The sequence below is a fragment of the Lonchura striata genome, chromosome Z (genome assembly GCF_050655825.1).
Source record: "Lonchura striata isolate lonStrDom1 chromosome Z, ASM5065582v1, whole genome shotgun sequence".
In the NCBI taxonomy this organism is placed as follows: Eukaryota; Metazoa; Chordata; class Aves; order Passeriformes; family Estrildidae; genus Lonchura; species Lonchura striata.
The window spans coordinates 2,007,501-2,033,874 of NC_140740.1; the positions used below are offsets into that span (position 1 = coordinate 2,007,501).

A 26,374-nucleotide genomic window follows, 5' to 3' on the forward strand; every position below is an offset into this window, starting at 1 on the left:
GTTATGAATACAGCAACAGCTATTCCAAGTGCTTATAAACAATTTCACCTTGTGTTTCTTCCTGTGCTTCTGTAGAAAATAGACTGAAATCCATATTGGGTTTAGGCATTTCCTATCACTTCAGCCTGAAAACTTTATATTTCCAGCCAAAGAGAAACAGATAATGCAGAAGGTCAGAGCAGGAAAAGTAGCAGCAGAAAATATCTATTAATATTTAAAATTCCTTGTAACCAAAGATTGACTTTTTTTTCCCCTAGTGTTTCATCAGAACCCAAATACAGCAAGACAAATGTTTATTCCTAAGTGAAATATTCCAACTGAAACATTCGACAGCATATTTACTTTTTCATATGTGTGCACAAACACATATTTTGCAGTCTAAGATTTCACTAGTGGCCTCTGTTAAGACTTTTTGGTGTGGTTTTTTTTTTTTTTTGTCACATTTGATGTTAGCAGTTTAGCAGGATTAAGCACGGCGCAGCACAACTGCTGGCTGTGTAGGAGGCTAAATGCTGTACACAAAGGTGGTAAAACCCAGATTAAACTCGAGGTGCCATGGATTGTGTCCTGGGTGATTTTCTGTGGTAGACAAATTTGTGAAGGACAAAATATCTGGGGAAAAAAATTTAAAAAAAAATTTAATTGCATTTATGTGCGGGTCATTGCGTTATGCTTGTGCAAAATCGTGGTGTGTCAAGAAGGGGAAGTCTCAGGGTCAAGGCCAAGAAGGGTCTCACAGAGAGGCACTGGAAGAAAAAATATCTGTTTTTCCCCTTCTGGAGGCTTCCCTGTCCCCTTTGTGCTCCTCCTGGGATGTTCTTCCCCATGGGCATCACTCCTGTGCCACCCTTTCCCTGTCCCCCATGCAGCTCCTGTCCCACAATAGCCTCAGAAGCATCCAACCAGTAATTATTCTCCAGGAAATGAGGATTCTGTGCCAGCACAGCAGCCTGAATAACCTGAGTTTCTGAGTTTTCAACTCACAGACAGTGCAGGTGCTCCACGCCCTGCCGACATCCCCGTGAAGTTGTGTAAAACTCGATTTTATTAACATTTGTTATTTCTGCTGGCGCCTCACAGGCTGGGGGAGCACATCAATGATCTCTGTACATCTCCAAGCTGCTGCTATTAGCAGTGTTTCCATTATGGTTTTCAGCTGTGCACCCTCAGAATTCACCAGGATAACAAAAGCGTTGCTTTTCACAGCTTCTGTTTTACTAAAAGGAAAAAAAAATAAAAAGAAAAGCTGAAATTCTGCAGTGCTCCAAATGGTCAAGACACGGCAGTTATCTGAGCAATGACCAGTAATAATATCACCTTTTCAGTCCTTTTCCTGTTGGGTGTCATGAGAATAAATAGTGTTGGTTTTGGTGGAGAATGCAAACAAGGGAAATCATGTTTAAAATGAGATACTACAATTATCCTTCTTTTTCTCTTTCAATTCTCTTTGCACAGGCATTGGGAGATATTTTTAAAGTCATCTTTTAACTACCATTATTTTGGTCCATTTAATAATACATTTTGAAGCTCATCATTTTATTCTTTCTATCCTGTCATCCCTTTGAAGCTATGTAGTATAAATCACAGACTAATGTGAAATGAGCTAATAAATTGGTACATAATAGGCAATTTCTTTGTATCTGCTGAAGTATTTCGCCCACACTAATAAATACATTATACTGAATATTTGTAAGTGGCTTTTGAAGAATGCAAATTCAGAAATCTTGACTTCTGGAGAAATTTAAACTCCTGACAATCAGTGCTCTGAGAAGACACAGGAGTTTGGGCCTCGATCATTTTGTTTGTTTTGCATTTGTTTTCCTGGTGATAAAAACACAGTTACCTGTAACCATGGAAGTAATTTGGGGAAAGAAACTCCAGCTAAGCACCGCAGAAAATAATCTTTTTATGATGACCTTGTGTCATTGCCAATACAAAACTGTCTTCACAGCTGAATGCTCTAGCCCTGGGGATTACTAATGATGGAAAGTAATAGCTTTTAAACTTCTAGTCACCTGAGCTGTGTGTCACATACATTTATTCCCGTCGGAATTTTAAAAATGCATTTATGCAGTATCTTTGGGGATGTTTTCAGAGCAGCAGAATCACCCTGGTGATAAATTTGCTTGAATTTCGGGCACACTGCAGAAAGACACTGTTAGTGATGAGTTACCTCCAGGGAGCCCAGCAGATCAGGGCTGCTCATGGAAATCTAGAAAACACTGGTGAACTCTCTGTTGTGTGGGTGTTCAGTAAAATACTCCCTGGAAGTGCTCAGGGAAACAAATCAGCAGAATATCCATAAGAATTTCTGCTTTGTTTCTGTTCAGAGGTATGGATAAAAAACAATAATTTGAATAATGAAAAGAAGGCCCCAATGATTTATAGGCTTAAAAACACAAGGTGTTATCTCTTGTGACCTTCAGTTCATTCCTCTTTGTGCACCTCTGTTCCCTGCTGAGCACTGGCCAGCCCAGGTTTGAGGCATCAAGCCCTGGAGATGCTAGGTATTATTTTCTTTGAAATATTCTACATTACATTTGCATGCAGGAAGTCAGTAATAATTTCATGGATATCCCTGGTTTGTTTTGAAATCTTGTCTCAGTTTGAAAAGCCAGGTGTGTGCTAAGGAAGGCAGGAGCCTCCCTTGAAATGGAAAATGCAAACCTCCTCCCTCCGAATTATAATTTTGAAATTAAGGGGCTCTCAAGGAAAGATATGGGAATAGGAATAGGAATAACAGTTCTGTATCAGGAAAATTAAAAATACAAATGCAATAGTACAAAATAAAGCAGTGCCAGAGTCAGAGCAGCCCTGTCCCCTGTGTGTCAGGGAGGTGTCTCAGCCCCATCCCAGGGTGGCTCAGCCCTCCTGCAGTGCCAGCTGTGCTTCTGCTGGAGCAGGATCTGCACAAGGGGGGAGTTTTCCTCTGGAGCTCCAGGGCTGGGGGAGATGGGCCTGGGCTCCTCTGGGAATGCAGTGGGAAGAAAGCTGCTCCTCTGGGAATGCAGGGGGAAGGAAGCTGCTCCTCTGGGAATGCAGGGGGAAGAAAGCTGCTCCTCTGGGAATGCAGGGGGAAGGAAGCTGCTCCTCTGGGAATGCAGTGGAACAGAAAGCTGCTCCTCTGGGAATGCAGGGGGCAAAGGCTGCTGTGCTGTTCCCAGGTCAGATTGTATCCAGGTAGGAATGTTTGGCTCCTCCGCTGGGCAGGGCATCTCCCCATGGATGATGGAATTTTCTCAGCCATGCAGGGACACTCATTGGCCATGAACAGAAGTTAATTAATAATGAATGGCTCATTAACAGCACAGATATCCTTAAGGGAGAATTGGCTGTGGAAGAGATAAAGATAAAAACTGCCCAACAAACAGAAGAGAACTGCCCCAGCTCTGGCAGTTGGCAAATAAAATACACACCCCCAGCCACATATTGCATTTGCATTTGCAACTTAAGACAAATCTAATGCTCATTATTGATGCCAGACCCAGTGCAAAAACACATTTGTGCTTTTGTGCAAACCTGAAGCAGTGCTTTGCCAGAGGTGCTTACACCAAAGAGTGGTTTGGGCTGTAAGGGGCCTTAAAAATCATCTCATCCCATCCCTGCCAAACACAGGGACATCTCCCACTGTCCCAGCTGCTCCAGCCCCAGTGTCCAGCCTGGCCTTGGGCACTGCCAGGGATCCAGGGGCAGCCCCAGCTGCTCTGGGCACCTGTGCCAGGGCTGCCCACCCTGCCAGGGAACAATTCCTGATTCCCAATATCCCATCTAAATCCATGATATTTCAGTTTATGATGTAACCAGTTGCAGTTTGGGTGAGCCTGAGGTGGAGTGTACAGCTGAGTGACTGTAGTGCAAGACAGCTATATGATGTTAAATGAGAATTACTTCATGTATTCAGTCTTTAAGGAAAATAAGTCATCTACTTTCACTTGACTTATTTTGTTCGTTTTAGCTATTTTTGAAATTTATTGAGACAGTGGGTTTTTCTAATCTCTAGCTGGAAGTGGATGATTAGTCACAGATGAACAATAGGCACGGGAAAAAAAAGCAACAAAAAAATTTTGCATTAGCAAGTACAGAATACAATAAGGCAAAGGAGTGTATAATATGATTGTATGTAAAGATTTTAGTGAAGCATTTTGTATAATGGTTCATAAAATTTGGCCTGGAATGTATAACTCAGGTCAACTGGGAAATGCATGAAGAGACAATTACCAGAAGATCATTAAAAATGCCATGATAAACAGTAATGTGCGAGGATGTTGGAAGGTTGCTGTTGGGAAATCAAAAGGATTAACACCCACTGTCAAACACTCAACAGCATGAGCTGTGCTCCTTTACAAGCTTCTAGGCAATTTTTTTTCCTTCTGTCTTTGTAGAGGAACTATTTCTGTGATAAAGAGCATTGAAAGCTCTCCCAGTGTCTGGAGGGTGCTGTCCAAACAAGGTAGACCTTTGGGTTTATCAGCAATTTATCAATAAACCTGGCTCCGTGCTTATTTTCTTTCTGAAGTCACTTCTGTCTGTCAAGAATCAGATTTTGACAGCAATTAGCACAGTGCTATCACTGAAGACTACCCCCTCCTTTGTAATATTGAAATCTTGTCTTTGGCTCTGACAATAAAGGTAAAAATAATCATCTGCTTCCAACAAAACCCATCTCGTGGGATTATATGTGAAAACAGAGCAGGTACACTCTGCTGGTTCCTTGGTGAGCGAGACAAGAAGTCACCACAGCTGGCAAGTGACAATTTTTTGAAATTTTTAAAATGTCCCCACGGCTGCTTCTGTCTGAAAGGGCTGATTATTCACTGCTGCAGATTTCATAATTTTTCTCAGGCTGAGACAGTTTAATTTTATCTGTTGGGAAAAGTGATGAAAAGAAAAACAACCCACCTACTGGAACCAGCAGAAGCACTCAGAGGATGATGGAACATAAAACAGCACAGAATATATGGTCAGGTGGTTTAATGATGCAGTTTTGTTATTTTGTGATAATTAGTGTCACTTGCATGAAAGCTCGCCCCTAAAATATATTGATTTACTCTGAAATTATCTGCTCCAATGATACCCTTAGGGACAGCTGTGAGTAATAACAAAGGGAGGAGATGTTGGAGCTGGATGGATTCAGACAGATGGACAGGCAGGTGATTTACATGAGTGTGGGGTATATAGGTACAGGCCTTCTAATTAAAGAAAAAATTTCCAAAACCAAAAAATGGAGTGGATAATTTCTCATGTTGTGTGGCTGAAATGGAAACTCTCTCCCCTCTGTACTCATTCTGCTACTTGTGAGGTCATTACTTTATGATCAACATTTACTTCTCTTTCAATATCAGATTTCTTTTGTAACCAGTATGGTTAATCTCAGTCTTTTTATTTCTGCCCTTATTGCCAGGAATTAGAGAGGTATCCGCACACCCAAGACCAATTTTAGTGAAGTAGGGATATTTCTCATCCTCTGAGGAGCTGCCAGCACCTTCCCTTGGATTTGTTGCACACAGATATTCAAGTTGAAGAAAATTATTTTCATTTTTTGTGCTACAAGGGGGTGTCAGAGGAGTTATGCACCAGATTCTGTGCTGGTCTTGTACTGAAACTACTAGCAAAGTCTGCAGTCAAATATAGTTTTAATTTTAAGCAGCTGAGTGAGGTGCAAAGGGGATTTTTCACTGTCATTACAATTGCTTTGTGCATGCAGGACCCTTTATCTTATTGCTCTGGTTAAATGCACACTGGAATTTTTGTGTCTTGTCCAGAATGCAGGGAAAAAAAAATTGCTGAAAGATCCTCCCTTTGATACTGAAAAACAAAAGGCATGTGAAAGAGAATAAAAAGATGTAAATGATACGTAAACTAAGGAAATAAATTAACTGGGAGCTGTTGTTTTAAACTTCTCTTAGACTTCCTGATCATCTCTATAACAACTTAATGGTAAAACCCTGTATCTAATGAACCCATATAATTGCTGTCATATCCATATAATTATTACTGTTCAAAATCCCTCTTTATCAGAATTCCAGCATTCCCTTCATCCCCTTTATTTTTCTCTGCCATTACTTGCCTATAGTTCTAAATTGCATGCCTATCCCCCAAAAAAGTTTTAAAAGCATAATATATTCATGTCAAAAGAGATCATGGTGACAATTGAAAGGACCTCTTGAATTGCATCTCTTTTAGTAGTCTTGTTCAAAGTTATTTTTTTGTCAAAGGGTGAGGAATGCGTCGTGTGCCCTCTGAGCTCCTTGTCTTTAGGGACTGGGGAGTGTAAAGCAGAGTGAATTCTGATAGCACAAAGATTCCAAAATCAACATATTTAGCAATTATCCTCAGCGTTATGTGGGAAAGATCAAGCAAAACAAATCAATTTTTCCAAATCAGAGATTCCATCTCACTAAAAAAAAAAAAAAAAAAAAAATCAAACAGAAGCCTGCCTTTATTCTTCCCAACACCATCCACACAGCCATTTTCCATCTAGATGTTCTTCAAGAATGGTGCTTTTCTATCTTTTATATGGTACATTACGTGTTACATGTTTACAGTTTTTCCCCAATGCCTATTACCTATATTAAATGGTGATTTTCTCTCTTTTATATGGTACATTAAGTGTTACATGTTCACAATATTTCCCCAATGCCTATTACCTATATTAAATGGTGCTTTTCTATCTTTTATATGGTACATTACGTGTTACATGGTTACAGTTTTTCCCAATGCCTATTACCTATATTAAATGGTGATTTTCTATCTTTTATATGGTACATTACGTGTTACATGGTTACAGTTTCCCCAATGTCTATTACCTATATTAAATGGTGATTTTCTACTCCAAACCAATCTGTGAGTGCCAACATCACCAAGAACATGGAGGCAAGGAAGGAGAAAGAGGGAGGACAGGGCAGGCCCAGATCCCAAATCCATCTTAAAACCTCTGACCCCCATGTACAAAACCAAAACCCCCCTGTACAGCACTCAAAAATTCTTCCCTCTACTTTGTGACTACTTCTACTCTAATATCTAAACTTTTGTGACTTCTTGTTCTTCCTGCAAAGTTGGTAACTCATTCCATGGTTCAAACCCAAAATCACAGCTGTTTGCAGCTGTGCCAGGGTCTCAAATGCTTCTGACCTGGGCCCGGAACCTCCAAAAATGTCTGAGGGACATTTTGAGTTCCAATAGGCAGAGGCGGAGAATTTAGGTGTTGGTATGGATATTTTTGAAGGAAGGTCTTGTGAAGAACAAACACAGTTTGTTGTTTTGCAGGGCTAACCTTGAGCTGCTCGGTTTTTTGTGGTGTTTTTTTTTTTTTTTTGTTTTGTTTTTTTTTTTTGTTGGTTTTTTTTGGTTTTTTTTGGTTTTTTTTTTGAACAGCCTGTTTGAACAAGATTTATGGGCTCGTTGTTCACGGGTGGCTATATTTGAGCAATGCTATGTGTGTAAAGTGCATTTAAGCTATATATTTCAAAAACTTCCATTGCTTAGGAAAAGTCTGAGGGTAGGAATACATTGCATGAAGCAGGTGTGTTGGCCAGAGCCATCAATTAAACCTTTGCCTGCTTAATACTTCTTTTATAAAAGGATTTTATGGTTATGCATCAGAGGTGACATGTATCTATCAGTCCAAACTGATTCCAAAATTTAGAATGTACAACTGTGAATTGCTATCTGTTTTGACTGACCTTTTGACTTCACAACTTATTCACTCCTTTCCATGATGAAACTAGATTTACGTGTTAAACTTTTTGGTTTTTTTTTTTTTAAACACTCATTTTCATACTGGATGGCATGTGTTCAAAATGGCCAGGCTCAAGCCTCTATTACATTAGCTAAACCATATTATAAAACCCACTGAATTAAAGGTCTCCTAGACATTTATTTGATGACTTGGGATTTCGAGGAAGCAGTTGCCCATTGTTACATTTCCTGAATCGATGCTGCTCTGAAGGAGTCACTGAGTTAATTTATGATTTTAATCCCATGGTTTTTGCTCAGTCTGGCAGCTGTGGAGAAGGTCAGGGGAGGTAAAGCTGTGCTTCTCAAGCTGCAGCAGCTCAGAGAAAACCTGGGTCACTCTAATTACTGCCAGTCCAGGCTCAGCATCACAGCATCCTGCCCTGTGCCCTGCCCCTGGGGGAAATAAAACACACTTTCTGTGTCATGCACTGGCAGGGATGGATGGCAGTCACCTGGGATGCAGCTGGGTTTGCTTTTGAATGAAATCCTCTGAAGTGAAGCAGCTTAACTGCCTTTTGTCAATAATTACCCCGGCTACATGGATCAATCACCAAGCGGGCCTGGCCATGCATGGCACATCTATGACATTTTCCTTGCCAAAAGCAGGAAAAATGAGGAAAAGAGCCCTTGGCAGAGGAAAGGAGCTCTGTGCCCTGTGTGGGTCGAGTTTCTGCCTTCCTCTTGTAGTGGCATCTGTGTTCTGCCCAAACCCAACCAAGCTGCTGATGAATTCTTCAACCTTGGGTATATGCACTGAGCTCTGCACCTGGAACCTGTCGTGCCCATGTGGTCCAACCAGTCTGGGTGCTGAGGACATTCTCCTAATTATCAGCCTACAGTTTAGTTTTCTTTCTTTTCTATTTTTCTGAGTGTCCCACGGCCTTCACAAATCGTCCATTTTATAACGTTTGAGTTTCTGGCCCTGCCTCCCCTTGAATTCATTTCTGTATTTGTGAAAGTGCAACTGTGCATGAAAATGTTAAGCAAATGGTGCTAGACATTTTCTACACTTTGAAGGGAAATGTTTCCATCCAGGCATGAGGGAATTCTTCAATATTTAATTAAAAAAAAAAGTGTATGGCATTTGAAATAATGAAGATTTACACATGCTGACAGTTTCTGGGTTAAAACTTCTCCTCTGAGTAGGTTTGTTCCTTGTGACTTCAGAACAATAAATTGTGTAAAGATGGTAAGTAGTCACAAATAAAATACACATTCCATTATTATTTAGGTAGAGCTTGAATTTACTGAAACAGAGTTGCACTTAGTTATATTAAAAACATACCTGAAACAAGGGGAAATATGTTCATGTTGAAGATATACTTTCTTCAAAAGATTCTTCAACATTTTTAGATGAAATATCCATAATCAGGTACTTCCAAAAATGTCTGTGATTAAGAATTATGATCAGAAGCATAAAACAATAATCTGAATTTACTCCCCATGCCCCCAATTTCTATTATTAATGATGTAGAACTTCACCTACAGAAACAAACCCTGAGGAGACTCTAGCTTTTAAGTGCTTTTCATCACATACAGGCTATTCCTTTCTTTCTTTCCTTTTTCAAATAATGAGCATAATTTTATGACATGCATTTCACATATCTTATAAAGAGCAAAATGCTGCCTCAATTAGAGAGAGACTTGAGCTGCAAAAAGACTTAAGAGCTCAGCATTCATTGTCTTCCTTCGGGCTGTGAGGATGAGGCATAACCCCTCTCCTGATGGTAATTGTTTGCTGCATTTATCACATTCATTTTCCCTCCCTCTCAAAGCATGGCTGAAGAAGGATGGAGGAATAGGAATGGCTTTGGCAAGAGGGATTGAGCAAGCATTATCCTCAAATATTACACAGCATTCCACAAAACTAAGAACCATCCCCTGCATTAATAGCATTTGCTGTCTGCATAAAATTTGACTAGAAAATGCTACACTTTATGAATTTAAAACTGCATCACTGAAAGTAAAAAGGAAGAACCAAATTAGATGCACATTTAATTTTTTATTAGTACATTTGCATGATGAGTCTGTTCAAGGCAATATTCTCAGAAAAAAAAAAAAATGGTTATAGACTCACAGAATGGTTTGGGTTGAAAGGGACCCTCAGGATTATTTTATTTCACTCCCAGCCGTGGCAGGGACACCTCCCACCTCCCAGCCCCAGTGTCCAGCCTGGCCTTGGGCACTGCCAGGGATCCAGGGGCAGCCCCAGCTCTGCCAGGGTCTGCCCACCCTCACAGGGAACAATTTCTTCCTAATTCTTAATCCAGGTCTACTCACCTTCATTTTAAGGCAAATTCCCCTTGTCCAGTCACTGCATATCCTTGTAAAAAATCTCTCTTCAGAACTTCTTTAGGTACAGGAAAACTACTCTAAAGTGATATCTAATATTTCCACTCCCTTACTTCCAACTTAATTTGGGTTAAGAGCAACAAGCACCTTTGAGGGAACACAATATATTAAAATCCTGCAGTGCATATTGGCTTTGAGACGCAAGCTGGTGGAATCAGAACAGAAAACAAAGGGGCCCAGAGGTGAGCACAGAGCTGATGGCACTGGAGAGGCCCGAGGAAAAAGCCTGTATGTCTCTGGAGGACTCCTAGATCAGCCAAAAATTCCTGACATGAATAATGTACAATTACAGAAAGGCTGAATATTGCTGTCTTGGAGTTTGGTGGTGAAGTCCAAGCACAAGGGACACCTACAGATGTGCAGAACACACATTTAGCTATCTTTCACAATCAGATGGGCTTCAGATGATGAATTCCACCCCTCACCCACGTAATTGTGTCAGAAGAAGGCAGGTGGGACATTGCAATGTAGGAATAATCCTCACCTGGTGGGCTGGGGGCTGCTGACAGCCCCAGTGACAGCCACAGACCCATTCTGCAGTGACACTGTGGTTCTCCTTTGGGCCTCCCCAGGAAAGAAGGGGCAGATTCCTGCTCCTTTTGCAAAGAGAAGGGGCAGATTTCCCTCTGCTCTCTGCCAGGAATGTTGGGACAGGGGTGGTGAGGGTGCTACCACCCTCCCTGCTGTCCTTCAGGCACCTCATGCCACATCTTGTGGTGGATACTCCAAGGATGTGCCAGAGTGGAAAAGGCACCATCAAAGCTGCAGGCACAAGGGAGAAAAAACCTTAAAAAGTTTATCCTCAAATATTGCATAGCATTCCACAAAATTGCCTCAGTTGCTGCCTTCCCTGAGAACAGCTTGTGGCACATCCTGTCTGGCTTGCAAATAAATCTGATGTTTTTCTTGGTGTCTCACGTTTCTCACCTTTTATCTAGCACCTGTTTTTCAAGTATTCACACTGCAAAACCAAACACTGTTTTCTAGGTAAATAAGCAGAGTAACACAGAACGTATTAGCAAGCACTGATTTTTTTTTTTTTTTTTCATTGTACTGAGAATTAACTCTTTGGTCTTTGTTTCATTGTCAGCTGCAAGGAATAATTAACATCGGACAAAGAAGGGGTGGCACTGTAAGGAGCAGCACAGCTGAGATCTCTTGTCTCATTTGCAATTATGCCTGGAGGTAACAGGATCACATAGCAGCCTGAGATCCTGCATAATTAGTTGAGAGACTTCAATGCAATAGGAATGGGAAAAAAAGTCATGGTGAGGAGGCAGGCAGAGATGCCAGTCATGCAGCTGTGCCTGCTGCTGCGTTTTGCAGTCTGTGTGGCAATTCTAGGCAAACCTGAGCACCTCCCCATGACAAAACCCATCACACCTGCACACACCTCTGTGGGGCTGTGCTGCCCTGAGGAGGGCAGGGAAAAGATGTCTCTTACAGCTTTGCTCCTCCTGCTTCTGCAAATACATCTCAAATCCCAGCCTGCACACTCAGACACCCTTGTCCCTTCCTCCTTCCCTCACCTACCATAGCACCACCCCTAAAACTCCAATTGAATAAAGGCTGTGGATTGGTATTCATGGGAATGATATTTCCTGTTCCCAAAGAAACTAATTCCCCTGCATGCAATCAGGTTGTTTCATCAAGGTGAAAACAGATAAAGAAGAAGCCTCTGTGAAATGGTTGAGATGTGCATGAAGGCAACATTGACACTTGAAATAACTTTAGCCAGAATTGTGTCAAATCAATGAGACTTTCAAGCAGGTTGGCTATAAAATTAATTCAAGTTGATTTAAGTATGGGGAAACTCAAGTGCTCAGAGCAGACCACACTTTTTAGGGACTGGGAGACCTGGAGAGTCACAGGACTGCTGAGGGATTAAGTTCAGATGAAGAACTACCCTTTTTTCCTGTCCCTCCAAAACGTCTATTCAGTCCAAATAAATTGGACAAAAAGCAACAAACCCAAGTTCTGTGCTGCACAGGGCTGGGACAGGGTTTGGAATGGGAGGTGCAGGCTCTGCCCATGCTGTTTTTGGCAGTGGTGCTCACAGAGCCTTGTGGCTGGAAGAGCTGCACGAGGGGTCAGCCCAGTCCTGCCTCCTTCCAACCTTGCTTCAGTTTCTGTGTGCACTGAACCACGGGGAGAATGCCAAGGCAGAATGGGAGCTGGAGGCACCTTCAGCGTGTCTCTGCCAGCATTTCTTATCTGCTGCTGAAATCTCTGCCAGGTGATGCTGATGGTGCCCGATTTCTGCTGGGCAGCCATGGAAGGACTGCTGGAACCCCACCTTTCCCCACTGCTGAGGTGCAAGCGCCAGGATCTGTGTCAGATCCTCTGGGATCAGGGCTGGTACAATCAGTATTTTTACTGCAGAGTTAGAAGAAAAGCCCCTGGGGAAGTAATAAATAGGAAAAGGGGAGGTTATCAAAATGCCTCTCCCCAGCACAGCCTGACGAACACGTTCCCCAGTTTGAAGTCTGGCCAGGGAGAGCCAGGCCAGAGTGTCTTGAGACAGTGAAGGAATGCTAATAAGGCTTTGCCTGTTCAATCAAAACACTCCTCTGCTGCAGTTCAGGAGATGGCGTGGGCTGCAAAACTGTCAATACATTCAGCTGATTCACTGTGGCATGGGAATACAACCAAAAGGATCATCCATATGCACAGAGGGCTCAGAATGAGGTGGAAAAGGCAGCTCTGAGAGGGCCCTCAGTGATTTACTGACAAATTACACCCATGGAGATTTTCACAGGACCGTGCAGGATGATTTCAGCATCACTTGTGAAAACATCAGGTGAGAAGCAGGGGGTGCTCCTTGGAGCCCTGGGGATACAGAGCTGCTGGGTGGGTCCTGGGAGGGGCACGGCACCCATCAGAAATCACAGCACCACTCACATTGGAGCATCAGGGACACATCTCACTCTTCTTCATCCTAAACAAGGCCCTTAGCTCGGTGATGTGGTGGTTTGGTGTCAAGGTGTTTGCTCATCTGAGTGTTTGCTGGTAGCACCAAGGGGCTATCAGGCAGCCCTTCCCTTTGGCAGGATGGAGATGCCAGGACCCTGCATCTCATTGTGGAGTTTTGGCACTCCATTATCTGACCTCAGGAGAATATTCATCCATTCAGGCAGTCTAAATGCACGACAGACATGAATCCGAATAGAAAGCAACCCATTGGGGAAGAAACTAACCACAAATGCTTTTTTTTTTTTCCCCTTTTTTTGCAGGCCAGAGGAATGCTTGCGGGCAGAGGCGAGGGAAATAGATTGCTAAACGTTTTTAAAAATACCCAAACGTTTCAGTTGAAGTGCAGTCTTTTATGCCACGAAGGGATTAACTGGGACATGTTTGCTGAGCCATTCCTGCTGCCCACCCCAGTGTTTGCAGATGCAAACTGTGCGTGCCATCCAGGCAGCTCAGCTGCTGCTCTGGGACCAGGGGCGAGTTTTCCTCCACCACATCACACCCAGCCCCTGGGCTGCTCTGGTTTGGAAGCCTGGCTTTGGATTCCCAGAAATATCTGGGGAATGTGACCGTTGCTGAGTGAAAAAGACACTTGTGAATAGCTGGTCTCACTGCCACAGCTGAACAACACTTTCTGTCACGGCCCAGAAGCTGGAAAGGAACAGGGAGGTGGAGCAGCCAATGCAGGTGGTGAGTGGCATGTGCTATATATGTATATTGCATAAATATTGGGTCAGATTCTTCTGGAAGCCACCCTGACTCCCATCTTTGTGAACCAGAAAACCTCCTGGATCATTCCAGTCGCTGGCCAGCGACGGCTCCTGAAAAATATGAAAATTAAATACTTGCAAATCCCTCAGGAAAGGGAAAAAATGGCTTTAAAATAAAGAAGCACTTCTGATTTTCAAGTTCTGCTGCCCATTTCCATGTGAGTTGCTAAGGAAAGGTAACTGGGGACAAACCTTTTAGCAGGCTGGACAAAGGGGAAAGGTTTTTAAACTAAAAAAGGGTCAATTTAGATTAGGTATAAGGAAGAAGTTGTTTTACAGTGAAACCATGAAAGAGGTTTCCCAGAGAGGTGGTGGCTGCTCCATCCTGGAAACACCCAAGGTCAGGTTGGATGGTGACTGACATGGTCTGGTTCAGGGGGTTGGACTGTTTGGCCTTTAAACCCAAACCATTCTGTGGTAGCAAACTGGGGGCATAAATTAAACACCTACAAAGATGCACTGTTTCCCCCATCCTCATCAATTTTTTCTTAAATGGAAGAAAATTATAACACATCAGAACAGCTAGATTAGGTCGATGAGCTGAATTAACATCTTTGTAATACTACTTCCACTTTTCCCTCTCTATTCTCAGATGAAGTGTGACATATATGACATGACCTGTAGAAAATGCAGATATATATACATATATATAAATATGTATGTAAATCTACACTCCATATTTACACAAACAACCCATACTTTAATTGCTTAATCAAAAATTACCTGTTAGTGCCTTTTCACTCTTAGAAAAAAGCTGTGAACACACACTTTAGAGAAGCTGTGAACCTGTTATAGTAGCATATATTCCTTTAATGTACTAAAAGAATTATTCCATGTCAAAAATAGTAGAGGCACATTCTTCAAGAGAAAAAATGAGGGAATACCACCAGTTGCTCTTCCCTCATCGCCCAGTGCTGTAGCTGCATCACAAAACCCACCAGGCTTCTCAGGCAGAGCTTGCCCTCAGTGGAGCCAGGTGAAGATGTCAGAAATCACCTCCTTATTTTCCGTGTGCCTTGGCATAATTTCCATAATTTAGAAGGATCTAAATTTTTTAGATCCTTCTAATTTTTTCTTCTCCTTAGAAGGATCTAAATGTTCCCATAATTTAGAAGGATCTGCTCTGCCTTCCCACTGGCACCTCCCACCCTTAATTCCCCTGTTAAAAATTTGGGTTATATTTTCTCTTTTGCAGTCAGTGAGACCTCCACCAGACTGCCATGACTTCTCAAATATGACAAAGAGTGGCTCAGCCCCTTCCCCTGGCAGCTCCCTCATGACCCACGGGTGCATCCTGCCCGGAGCCACAGCCTTGGGAACCTTCAGGTGCCTTGGATGGTCTCCAGTCCCATCTCCTCCTGCTCTGGGCAGTTCTCCAGCCTCTCCTTCCACCTTGGGCAGTGAAACCAGATCAGTTCTTGGAGAAACTGAGGCAAGTGGTTGGGTACCTCAGCATTCTCCATGTCCTGGGTCTCCCATTTTCTTCCACCTTTTCCCTACTTCTCTTTTTGCCACCTAGAGAAACTTTTCTTGTTGCCCTTGATTTAACTCTACCAGGGCTTTATCTTTTCTAATCTGATCCTGGAAAACTTCTCTGTGTGCCTCCCAGGCTAGCTGTGATTGCTTCCATGCTCTAGAGATTTCCTTTTTGTGTTTTTATTTGTCCACAAGCTCCTTGTTCACCCACACAGGACTGCTGGCATTTTTGTCTGATTTTCTTTTTTGTTGGGATGTTTTGTTCCTGGGTTTGGAGGAGGTGATCACTGAATATTAATCAGCTTTATTGGGCCCTGATTCCTTCCTGGACTTAATCCCATCATAGTTGACCAAGCAGATCCCTGAAGAGGCTAAATTCTCCTCTCCTGAAATCCAGGCCATTAAACTTGTGTGTCTTCCTCACCACCTAAAAGATCTGTGATTCCACCATTTCACAGCCACCACAGCCCCTCTTGGAAGGTTTAGTTTTTGGAAAGTCAGGAAGAAAAGGTGGGTGGGCTTAGTTATTAGTTATTAGGAAGGAATAGTTATTAGGAACAATTCCATCCTGTGAGGGTGGAATGCTGTGGCTGCCCCTGGATCCCTGGCAGTGCCCAACGCCAGGTTGGACATTGGGGCTGGAGCATATGGGACAGTGGGAGGTGTCCCTGCTGTGGGAGTGGGTTAGATTAGATAATATTTAAATTTTCTCTCAACCAAGCTCAACCCATGATTCTCATTTGGGGTCCTTGAAGTCCTCCTTGAGGACCAGGGTTTGTGAACACAAAGCCGCTCCTCTCTGTCCCCAGAGGGGTTGATCAACCCTTCCTGCACTCTGTGGCACATCCCTGTCACCCTGTCCCTTGTCCCTGCCCTCCCTGTGAGCTCTTTGTCCTCTCCTCACCCATCCCAGCAGAGCTCCATGAACTCCAGCTGGTCTTTTGACATCCCCTCCTTGTTTCCACTTGCCTGTCCTTCCTAAAGAGCCTGTGCCCGAGGCTCCCCTCCCCCAGAAACTTCAGAAGGGTAAATCCATCACAGCCAGACTTGTGCACGCTCACTGTGTGTCAGACCACAGCACTTACATCACATTTTCTGACACTTTCACCAGAAAGTAGCATGTATCACTTTTTAGGGGCCCTTTGGTCTTGCCTCAACGCATCACATGTATATTTTATGCAGTCTGTGCACTTGATTGCATTTATTGTGGCCAAGGCAGCACAATACACTCCTCCACAGCTCCTACCGACCTCCCACCGCATCCCAGAAAATAAACACATTCACTTAGTCTGCTCTTGATTTTCCAGCCTGATGCAAATGATTAGTGACCTTTCCTAGTGTATTTTGAGTGTTGGTTTCCTCCATCTAGTGAGAAGTGCTCCTGCTGGCCTCAGATAGCCACAGCCCATCAGCTGGCAAACTGCAGAAATAAATATTATTGTGACATTATTGTGCTCCTGCATTCCTCCCCACCTCCCGTGCCCCACCTGTGTTCCACCAGGTGGTTCCTGCTTCCTGAATATTCCCACACACCTGGAGCCTAAGGCCAGTTTAATACAAACTGCACAAAAACACAATTATTCTTACTCACATACACTGGTAAAAGATTTTTCTGCACTCCTAGCAAGCTAAATTGTGAGAACAAGCCATGCTTCTATGTTGTCCCATTCAGAGTAATTAAAAAATATATATTTACAATTATATACCTATCACTGAAACTTAATTTGCAGTAAATGAAATCATAAATCTGCACAACAAAGTTTTGTGCAAGTCTGCCTTTTATATTTTAGATATATATTCTTAATCTAAAGCAGCATTCTGCATTCTAAAGTGTATCTCTCTATTATGAAAATTTTGCAAATTAAATTTAAAAAATTAAAATACCTTGGGATCAGTAAAATTACTTAGTCCTATTTAAAAATTATCTTTTGATTTTGAAGACGAAGTGATTGCAGGTCACTTAGTAATCACTAAGTGAACAGATTGACCTCCTGCTATTAAATATAAGGTATAAAACAAGTGTTGTGTTTACCACAGAAGTATCAGAGACTACTTGTTTCATGATGATATTGAGTGTTGATAGTCACATGAGCTCATTAGCAACAGATATGGAAGGATGGACACTGATAAATAATTGCTATTCTAAAGAGATTTACTCATTATTTTATCTTGTCTTCACTAGAATTTCAGGGTATATATATTATAAGATATGTGAGAAAAAGATAATTTTTCAGTTCTTCAGGCAAAGTCCCCGTATTTCGTGAAACAGTTGCAATTTTTAATCGAAAGTCAGAAAGCTTCAAGATGCAGAAATTTATGACTGAAGTGCTAATATTCAGCCATCATTCTCCAAAAATATTCCTCATGTGCAGCGCCGTATTCTCATTTTTTTGTGACTGGTAGAGAGATGTAGTAAGGGGAAATTGAAATTTTGTGACTTTTCTACTGAAAGACAACATGCTGTGGTGAGTGTTGAGTGTTGAGACTCCCATGTTGGGCAGACATTGTCACCAGTGAGTGCTTGTGGATGTTTTTTGTCTCTAAAAGATGATTTTTGGAGAAAGGGCACAAGCTCAAACTCATAAAACAAAAGGATGTGTATTTTTACAAAAGGGCTCATTCAAGGTGTAAACCACTGAAGCTTCATCTCTCTTCAGTAAACATAATATTTCAATGTAATTTTATTGTTTAGATGGTTTGGGAGCGAATGGCTTTTCCATGTGCTACTTTAATTCCTAAGCTTCTTCAGAAATTGAAATTATAGAGTTAACTGTTTTGGGGAGCATAAAATGGAGCAGAATATAGAGTTAACTATTTTGGGGAGTATTTATTATGCAAATAAAAGAGAAAAGGGGCAAGGGTGTGAGCAAATACCAGCTCTGCTGTGGCATCTCATAGTAGGCCTGGGCTGCAGCCACTCCTTATCTTCTCAGAAATTAATTTGCTTATGCAGGAGTGGAGGAGAGAGGATAAGCATTGATAAATATCCCAGGAAATTTGACTTACAGGAAATTAAATTGTCATTTTACATTTCTGATGCTCGTTGAGAGAGCAGCAGGGTAGGAAAAAATGGTATTTTTAGACTCGTTCAAACCTACAGGTTTTTTTTTTTTTTTTTTTTTAATCTGGAAGAACAAAGGTAACACATTGAGAGGAGCACAGCACCAACTGTTGATTTTTCCACAAACAAACTTACCTACCACAAAGACCCCATGGATGAATCCAGGAAAATGCCACGTGATATCTCTGCTCCACATTTGCCGACGCTAAGATAAGCTGTGTCCAAGGTGTTGCAACATATCAGCTTCAAGAAAACCACCTCATTTTTCAAAAGTTTTATTGTTAAGTTTGAAGACTAGACAAGGTTGTACTGGTTTTACATCGCTCTACATGATTTAGGTATATACAAAACCATTTGAATATCACACAGCTTGAAAGGTTGCAAAGGTTGTTTGTGTCCGAGATACTTCTGTACTTACTGACACATCAGAAGCCAGCACTGAAATATTATAGTTCACATTGGTTGTATAGCAAAGATACACTCATTTAGTATCCTTAGTCTTCAAAACTGACACTTAATTTGTATGGAGACATTCCAAAAGAGAAAGTCAACCTTGGATCCAGAGCCAGTTGAGGCGACGGGCCCCGAACGCCGATAAAAAGGAGCCTCGTGCCAGTGCTTTAGTTCCCAGGCTGTAAATGTAGCACATTACCTAGCAACATAAAGGTGAAGCTTGCCTACAAATACTTAACTGGTTCAGGGTGAAATTTAATTAGGAGAACACTTTTGGCCTTGTTCAATGTCTTTGTTAACAATTAATAGAGAAGGATAATTTCCGAGCTTTTCTCCGTCCTCTCTTAAGGGACATCTCCTATCCTGCACTTCTGGTTTTTTTGTGGTTGGTTGCTTTCACTGGGAGAAAACAGTTGTGTTAATTTATAACTTGCCCCTTTTTGCAGTGGAAGACAGCAGAATAAAATCAAACGGAAAGAGTTCAATTCTATGCCCTAATCTGATTCCCACCTGTTTTGTTGAATCTGAAGGATTCTACTTAAACCAGGAGCTATCTCAGATTGATGCTGCTGGCATTGGAAGCAGAATTTGGTGCTAGAAATGCCATTCCAAGAAGGAATTTTGGTACATGGGGAATAATGTAATTGGAAAAGCTCCTAGCATGCAGATTGAAACTGTAAGGGCATCAGATATATGATTTTTAAATGAATTGTCATGGAGTGTTATCACAAGGTGTGGAGCTATCCTCGTGAAGACTGCTGACAGCTGACATGAGGGTGGAAATACTCAACACAAAATTAGTACCAAATTTAAACTACTGTGTTACACAAAATCTCTATGTGCAGATGAAGGGGTTGCAATTAATTTACTAAACCGAGAAATATAAATTCAAAAGCAAAACTGAAGTCACAAAAGAGGAATTACATGAAAAAAACCCACCAACATTAAGAAGAGAAACCGAGTATTTCAAAAGAACTTTTACACAAGTTTTTAAACTAGTAAGTCTAATTTTCTGTTATGGCCTTCTGTTTTTTGAATACAGTCAGTTAGTGAAATATCTACACACTATTCTTCATATCTGTAATTAAATTCAGGGTCAATTGCTCTCCCATAATAGGAAAATGTATTTAAACCTCTTAAAGTATTGTGTGTTGATACCCTAAAGACTAGTTTTTATATTTTTCTTTTTTTTTTCTTTTTAATCTAAAGTCTAAATTGCAAAGAATAGGCAGTAGATAATGTAGGGATAGACTTGTCCTCCATTATTCAGATTTTTTTTTCTCATTAGAAGTACCACCAAAGTGATTGACTTTCTCTTTAAAATTGCTCCTTTTGCTTGAAGACCACTCCATATATACATCATTAAGGAATGCTGTTAACACAGTTACAGACAAGACAGTAACAGTCTAGTGGCTTTTGTTATGCAGCACAAAGTAAAAAATAAAGAACAAACTTAGCAGTGTTGCACAGGACCTCAACATTTCTTACACATACTTTTACCTTTACAGGACTCTTCTTTAGAAGTCTTTAAATGTCTAAGCCTTATAAAATAAATACTTGTATAAATACAGTTTAAGGATTAAGTCATTTTGTAGAGGCAGGGTGTTCTGTTTGCTAAAATGTGACAGTTTAAGTGACACTATCAGAAAACCGCCACCATTATATCCCCAATTCTTGTATGTAAAATTCCTGGCTGCTATTCTAGAGTCTTTCACAGTTCAATGGATAATATATATTTAGTCTGTGGTGGAGAATGTGTGATTAAATGCAGGTTTTTTCCGAAATCCAAACCATTTTGTTTCCAAGGTAAACTTTGCCCTTTGCAGATTGTGGGCCAGCTAGCTGCTGGCCTGGGAAGCAGTGCCCAAGTTCAGAGTTTTGGTGAGAATGGAACAGTGACAGAAAATATAAGTTCAGTGACATTTGCTAAAACATGCAGCTGCATCTCTCTCTCTCTCTCTCTCTCTCTCTCTCTCTCTCTCTCTCTCATTCTTTCTCTCCACATCAGCATGTTATGAAATTAAAAGGTTGGCAGTAATCCCAAGTGCTGTTGTTTCAGGTAACAGATAAAACGTCCCCTCACTCCGTGTCCCGGGATCTTTTTTAGTCTGAGGTGCTGCTCTAATGTAGTCACAGAGCACTTTACTCCAAGGGAACTTGGATTGCTCTTCAAAGGTTGGTACTGTCATCTCAATCAGCAGGGGAAACTGAGGCATGGGGGAGAATGTCCCCCCTACTTCTCCACTTTTCCTCCTAAAATCTACTGTTTAAACTGGGGTTGCTATCATGCTGCGTGTGAAAGCATTCCTGTAGTGGGGTATGATAGGAAATACAGCCTCCTCGTGGCTCACTGGTGTGTGTCTGAAAAGAATTTTTAGGAGCAGAGGGTGACAAGTGCCAGGATTTTGTGTGGTCCTATGTCACCTCTTACATTTTGGGGAGAAAAACTGTGGCTTTAGGAAGAGCCCAAAGAAAGAGGTTTTCCTGGCAGTAAGGGAGTCATTCCTCCAGCGTGTCTTTTAGCACCTGGTTCCTTCACCCCACATTTTCCTCCTCGCTGGAATTTGGAGCGTTTGTGAAAGCAGTGATGGGGTGGGCAGGTCACAGTCTGTGTACTCACCCCTGGAGGAATCATCCTGGAATGGGATTTCTGATGGCATATGTGGGCACCCAAGATGAGACACCACAAGTACCGTGGTGCCTCACCTTGGTCTCCGTGAAAAAGCGCAGAAACTTTGCGAATTCATAAACTTTGGCAAATTCATTAGCTTCATAATACACAGATTTGGTTACATATGCAAACAGGTGACATCTTCCAAGGAAAACAACACCAGCACAGCGTGATACTAAACAGAAAAAAGATGGAGGCCATGTCTACAGCATGCAAAATAGAGAAGGAAAATGGGGCAGTTAGGAAAACCCTCCAGGTGCACGGACTCTGCTGTCTAGATGAAAGTGGTGAAAGGTAGCTCATAACATCACAGGTACCGTGTTTCAACAGTACCATGGAGAATTTCCCAAAATATATGTCGTAAGAACTGACAGTGTTTGATAGGCACAATTACTATAATGCAGTCATCCCCAAGTAAACTTATTGCTAAAAGCTGCAGTATCACTTTTTGCAAGTAAGATGACGGTATAATTTATGGAGAACTCGTCAGCCCAATGTTCCTGAAGCTGCAAATGAGCTTTGTCACACTATTCCTCTTCCCTTGTAAAAAGGATGCTGCTGTTTTTTGTTTTTTTCCTTTCTCTTTTTCCCTCAGCGCATTTCAACTGGTGGTGAACAACCCAAAGGAGAACTAGGAGGATAATTCCACAGCAGAAGGGACAACACCAACGGATTTCAAGGGCAAAGAAACCGGATTGGATCGTTTTAAAAGGGCAGGCTTAGACCTCCTGGCGAAAGACAGCTAGCGGCCTACCATAAAAATGAGCGAGCACTGGTTCATGGAAAAACCCCACTCAGCATCCTACAAGCTTCTTCTACAGCAGGAGCAGGGCGGGCTCAGTCCTCGGCTGCGCAGCCCAGCAGCTCGGACCGCAGGGTGATGCGGCCGTACCAGGACCAGGGCAGGATGCGCACGTGCCGGGCGTAGATCGGCGGCTCGATGACGTTCTTGCGGTGCGTGTCGTTGTCAAAGTTCCCCTGGAACACCTGTGGGGAGGCAACGGGGGAGGTTTGAGTGGAAATCCCACTTGGAATACCTGCGGGGAAGCAGTGGGGAGGTGTTAGGGTTGGTGAAACTCTGATAGCCCTGGATCCGTGATGAATTTTTGTCGTCGGGGCGCGCGACTTTTAACGCTGTTTAAACTTAAGGTTTAAAGTGGAAAAGAGGTTTGGAAGGTTTTAGGAAGGAATTCTTCACCCTCAGGGTGGGCAGCCCTGGCACAGGTGCCCACAGCAGCTGTGGCTGCCCCTGGATCCCTGGAATGCCCAAGGCCAGGCTGGACACTGGGGCTGGAGCAGCTGGGACAGTGGATGGTGTCCCTGCCATGACTGGGGTGACACTGGATGGGATTTAAGGTCCCTCCCAACCCAAATCTGTGATTCCATGAGCCCCTGCCTCTGCTAAACCTTGTGATTCATTCACACTCAGCCCTGGCGCAGGCAGAGCCTTCTACTCAAAGCTTCACCCACAGTTCCACCAGGGCCACGCTCTGAAAGTTACACAAAAATCATTAACATTTAAAAAAATTAAATGTCTTTTTACTTGGCATTTGTACCATCTCAAATTAATCCCAGGAGGTCCTGTTACTGTTTCTGAGAAAATAGCATTAATAATTAAAGTTAAGAATTTTTATTGTATCACTTATGAACATAGCTGGGATGCAAACATATAAACCCTTCTAAAATTGGTCGTTATCGAGGATATTATCTCCTCACGTCAGGCAAAAGTCAGCAGATGAATTAAGAGCATCAGGCTGTGATAAAAGTAAAACATCCTAGCTCAGTACAGTGCATGCTATGATCCTATTTCCACCTGTATTGGTTAATCCACAAAAAAGTGAGTTATAAAACTCCTATCTGTGATAAATCAGTGGCAGATTTTCCCCCTGCCAGCCACTATTTAAATTCAAAGGCCACAGCACCAATTGTTGGCAAAATGATCAGATTATCCCCTTGGGTTATTTTCAGTTTTTATGGGAAATGTTCATTCTCTTAAAATGTCAGCCAATTCACTTCTCATTTGTAAAAACTGAACCTGATGGCTTTTTGACTTAAAATGAATGACTGTTGTTTGCATCATGCAGAGAAGAATATAGACCTCCTGGAGAAGTGCTTATATGACTGAATTAATGCAGAATTACAGGTTTCCTAGAATTTCTTGGGAAAATACCAGAGTTTGGAGTGCAGGGTGGCTGATCTAGCATTTTAGCCCTGACTCAGGTTCCTTTGTGACATGTCCATAAACATTTTGGTCTCCCTGCTGCACCTCTTTGTATTTTGGAAGATTCTCTCCAGTGCTGTCCTTTCAGGACATCAAACAAAATCTGTCCCCTCCCTAGGTGATGCTCTTTTGCAAGTGATGAATTCCCCTTCTCCTCTGCCATCAGAGAGGTGGGAGCATGAAAGGGTGTGGGAGTTCTGATAGATGGATAAAGTAGCAGAGAAAATGACCACAGAAACATCAGTTTTCTGAGTCTAAGGAAAAAAAATAAAACCACCAAAAAAACAACCAAAATAATTTTGCTCAGGGAAAATTGTTTGCTGCCCAAGTACACTGTTGATACATGAATCAGCAGGAGCTTGGGCTAACAAGGTTTGCACCTCAAGTCTAGTTTCATTTGTAGAAAAAAATTACATAACTAAGTTCATAATTGAAATTACAGTGGCACTTTCCAAAACCGAAAATGCAGCTAGGAAAGCTTAAAAGTATTTTTTTTTTTCCCCCCATTTGATTTCTTGCACATGTGTGCAAAATATCTGTTGATATTTTTTGCCAGGCTAGACAAAGTTATCTTCTACAGCCCCAATGTTAATAATCTGCATATAGATTTGAAAGATAAATAAAATTATGTGATGCAAAACCAGCAACAAATACAGCTGAAGTAGGGAGGATTACGTAATTTATTTACAGCATGAAAACAAGAATTAAATTTTATTTTTAACTCATGCATGATTTCATTATCACTTGAAGTCTAACTCATCTATCTCAGAGGTTATTTTATGCAAATATGAAATACACCTTCCCTCAAAATTCAAGATCTAGTTTCAAGAAATTAACCAAATGTACTAGATCAGAAGAAGCATTGTTGGGAAATAAATTTATCAGAAAGTAGGGGAAGCATTGTCAGCATCCACAAATGTGACCTGAATGAAATACAACATTCTAAGAGGAATTTACTGTTCTTTCCCTGTGTCCCCATGGCAAATTTCTTATGGGAAAAACTATATCCTTTCCCACTCTTCATTTATTTTTAGCCTCAATTCACTAATGGAGTCAAGGAATTTGGAAGAAGGGAGGACCGAGGATAAACCATGACTTATCAGTAGAAGAAAAAGCTATTTCTGTAGCTAAAAGTAAATTTTTTACTCTACCTGTTGTTTTATGCCCAAGCAGTCAATACTAAATGAGACACCAGAGTGATTAAAACCCTTGAAAACCTGATGCCTCTCAATGACCACTCCTCACATTTGTTTCTGAGCAGTTTTTTCAGGATAGCCCTGAAGACTGCCATGACTTTTTAAGATTTCAGAGGCTGATGTTGGCATTATAATATAATGTAAAAAAAAAAAAAAAAAAAAAATCCCAATGATAAAATAACCCCAGGGTGGTATTTGTACTCAAGAAATAAAGACCAAAATGTAAATTATCAATGTGTCAGTGCACACAGCAATGCACATCTTCATTTTTGTGAGTGCAGCTCTACCCCAAAACAGCAAACACAGAAAAAATGCTGCAAGAAGTTGTTTTTTTTTGGGAGTTTTTAAACAGATAAGTCTCTCCAGCCTGAGAGGACATGCTGTAGATGTCTATAAAACCATAAGTGGTGTGGGGAAAATCGATAGCAGGCAATATTGCAGTGTCCCCTCAGCAGGGCCAGGAGGGGACAGGCAATGACAGCAGGGTCATCCAGAACCATCTAAAGGTCACAGTTCCCCTTTCAGCACATAATTAAACCATGGCACAGCTTCCACAGCCTTTAACCACTGCTAAAGATCACATAAATTGTGAGGGGGAAAAACAAAGCGGGGCTATTAAGGACATGGACAGAAAAAGAAAAAAATTCAGAGCTGGGAAAGGGCACTAGGGAGGAATAACAACTCTACTTTTCCTGATGCCTTGTTGGGAATACCTGAAAACAGAGGGCAGACAAAATGAAGGGAATTAAAAGTGGTTATATTTATTGAAGGCCTTCAGGTACATTTAGGGCAGGCAAAGCTTCCTCAGGGGCTGCACCCAAAATGAACATGGGTTTTCACACTTTTATAAGTTTGGCCCATTTGCACATTGGGGGTTGATTTAACAATTACAGCTTCAGCTAATGAAGGCATTTACCCCAAGTTTCTCCCCCAAGTCACTTTTATTTTCATTTCTGGGCCCTGAGGCAGTGAGGTGTCCTTGATTGCCAGGCCTGGAGAGGAATTGCTGTGTCTGCCCAAAATGGGACAGCAGCAGCTGGCACTGGATATGAAATTCAGAGTTATACACTAAAGAACTGCAGGATTGCAAATACATGAAAATTATAAAAGCCAAAATCCGAAGGCATCATTCCAACCCACAGGATGCTCCTTCCTTTGGACAGAGCTTCACCCTCCCCAAAACCAGCGGCTGCCACGTTACAAGGTGACTTTTCTTTTGTACAAGTGGATCAAAAAGCTCCTTTTTGCCAACCCTGCTGTAGAACATTTCAGATTTTACAGTGTCTGTATCTGTCTATGTCAGCCTGCACACTCAAAAGGTGTAACTTGCTGGAATATTTACTCAGCAGGTCTAGCAGTTTTACACATACAGACCCTTCACACACTCCTCTGGAGCTCAGTCTCTTGAAACTGCTGTTAAAAAAAAAGCCAAAAAAGGCTGCTGTACTTTTAAATATGATTACTTTA

At 41.8% G+C, this 26,374-nt stretch overlaps 1 protein-coding gene and 2 long non-coding RNA genes across 5 annotated transcripts in view; 2 read left to right on the forward strand and 1 right to left on the reverse strand.

Annotated features, from left to right (window-relative positions):
- LOC146763568 (uncharacterized) overlaps positions 1–6,761 on the forward strand; it is an 8,679-nt gene extending 1,918 nt beyond the window's left edge. The window contains exons 1-2 of the long non-coding RNA XR_014951258.1: positions 1–2,979; positions 3,012–6,761. The exon at positions 1–2,979 is cut by the window's left edge and continues 1,918 nt beyond it. This is a non-coding gene — a long non-coding RNA (uncharacterized LOC146763568). The remainder of the gene's footprint in view (positions 2,980–3,011) is intronic.
- Positions 6,762–12,058: 5,297 nt separating this feature from the next.
- On the forward strand, positions 12,059–20,165 carry LOC146763569 (uncharacterized). Its single transcript, XR_014951257.1, has 3 exons — positions 12,059–12,889; positions 13,323–13,749; positions 15,025–20,165. It is a non-coding gene; the product is annotated as an uncharacterized LOC146763569 (long non-coding RNA).
- EDIL3 (EGF like and discoidin domains 3) overlaps positions 18,626–26,374 on the reverse strand; it is a 238,130-nt gene continuing 230,381 nt past the window's right edge. For all 3 annotated transcript variants that reach the window (XM_021551870.3, XM_021551869.4, XM_085566626.1), the window contains one exon: positions 18,626–22,477. In XM_021551870.3, the coding sequence (XP_021407545.1) occupies positions 22,328–22,477 (150 nt within the window). In that variant the 3' untranslated portion in view covers positions 18,626–22,327. The remainder of the gene's footprint in view (positions 22,478–26,374) is intronic.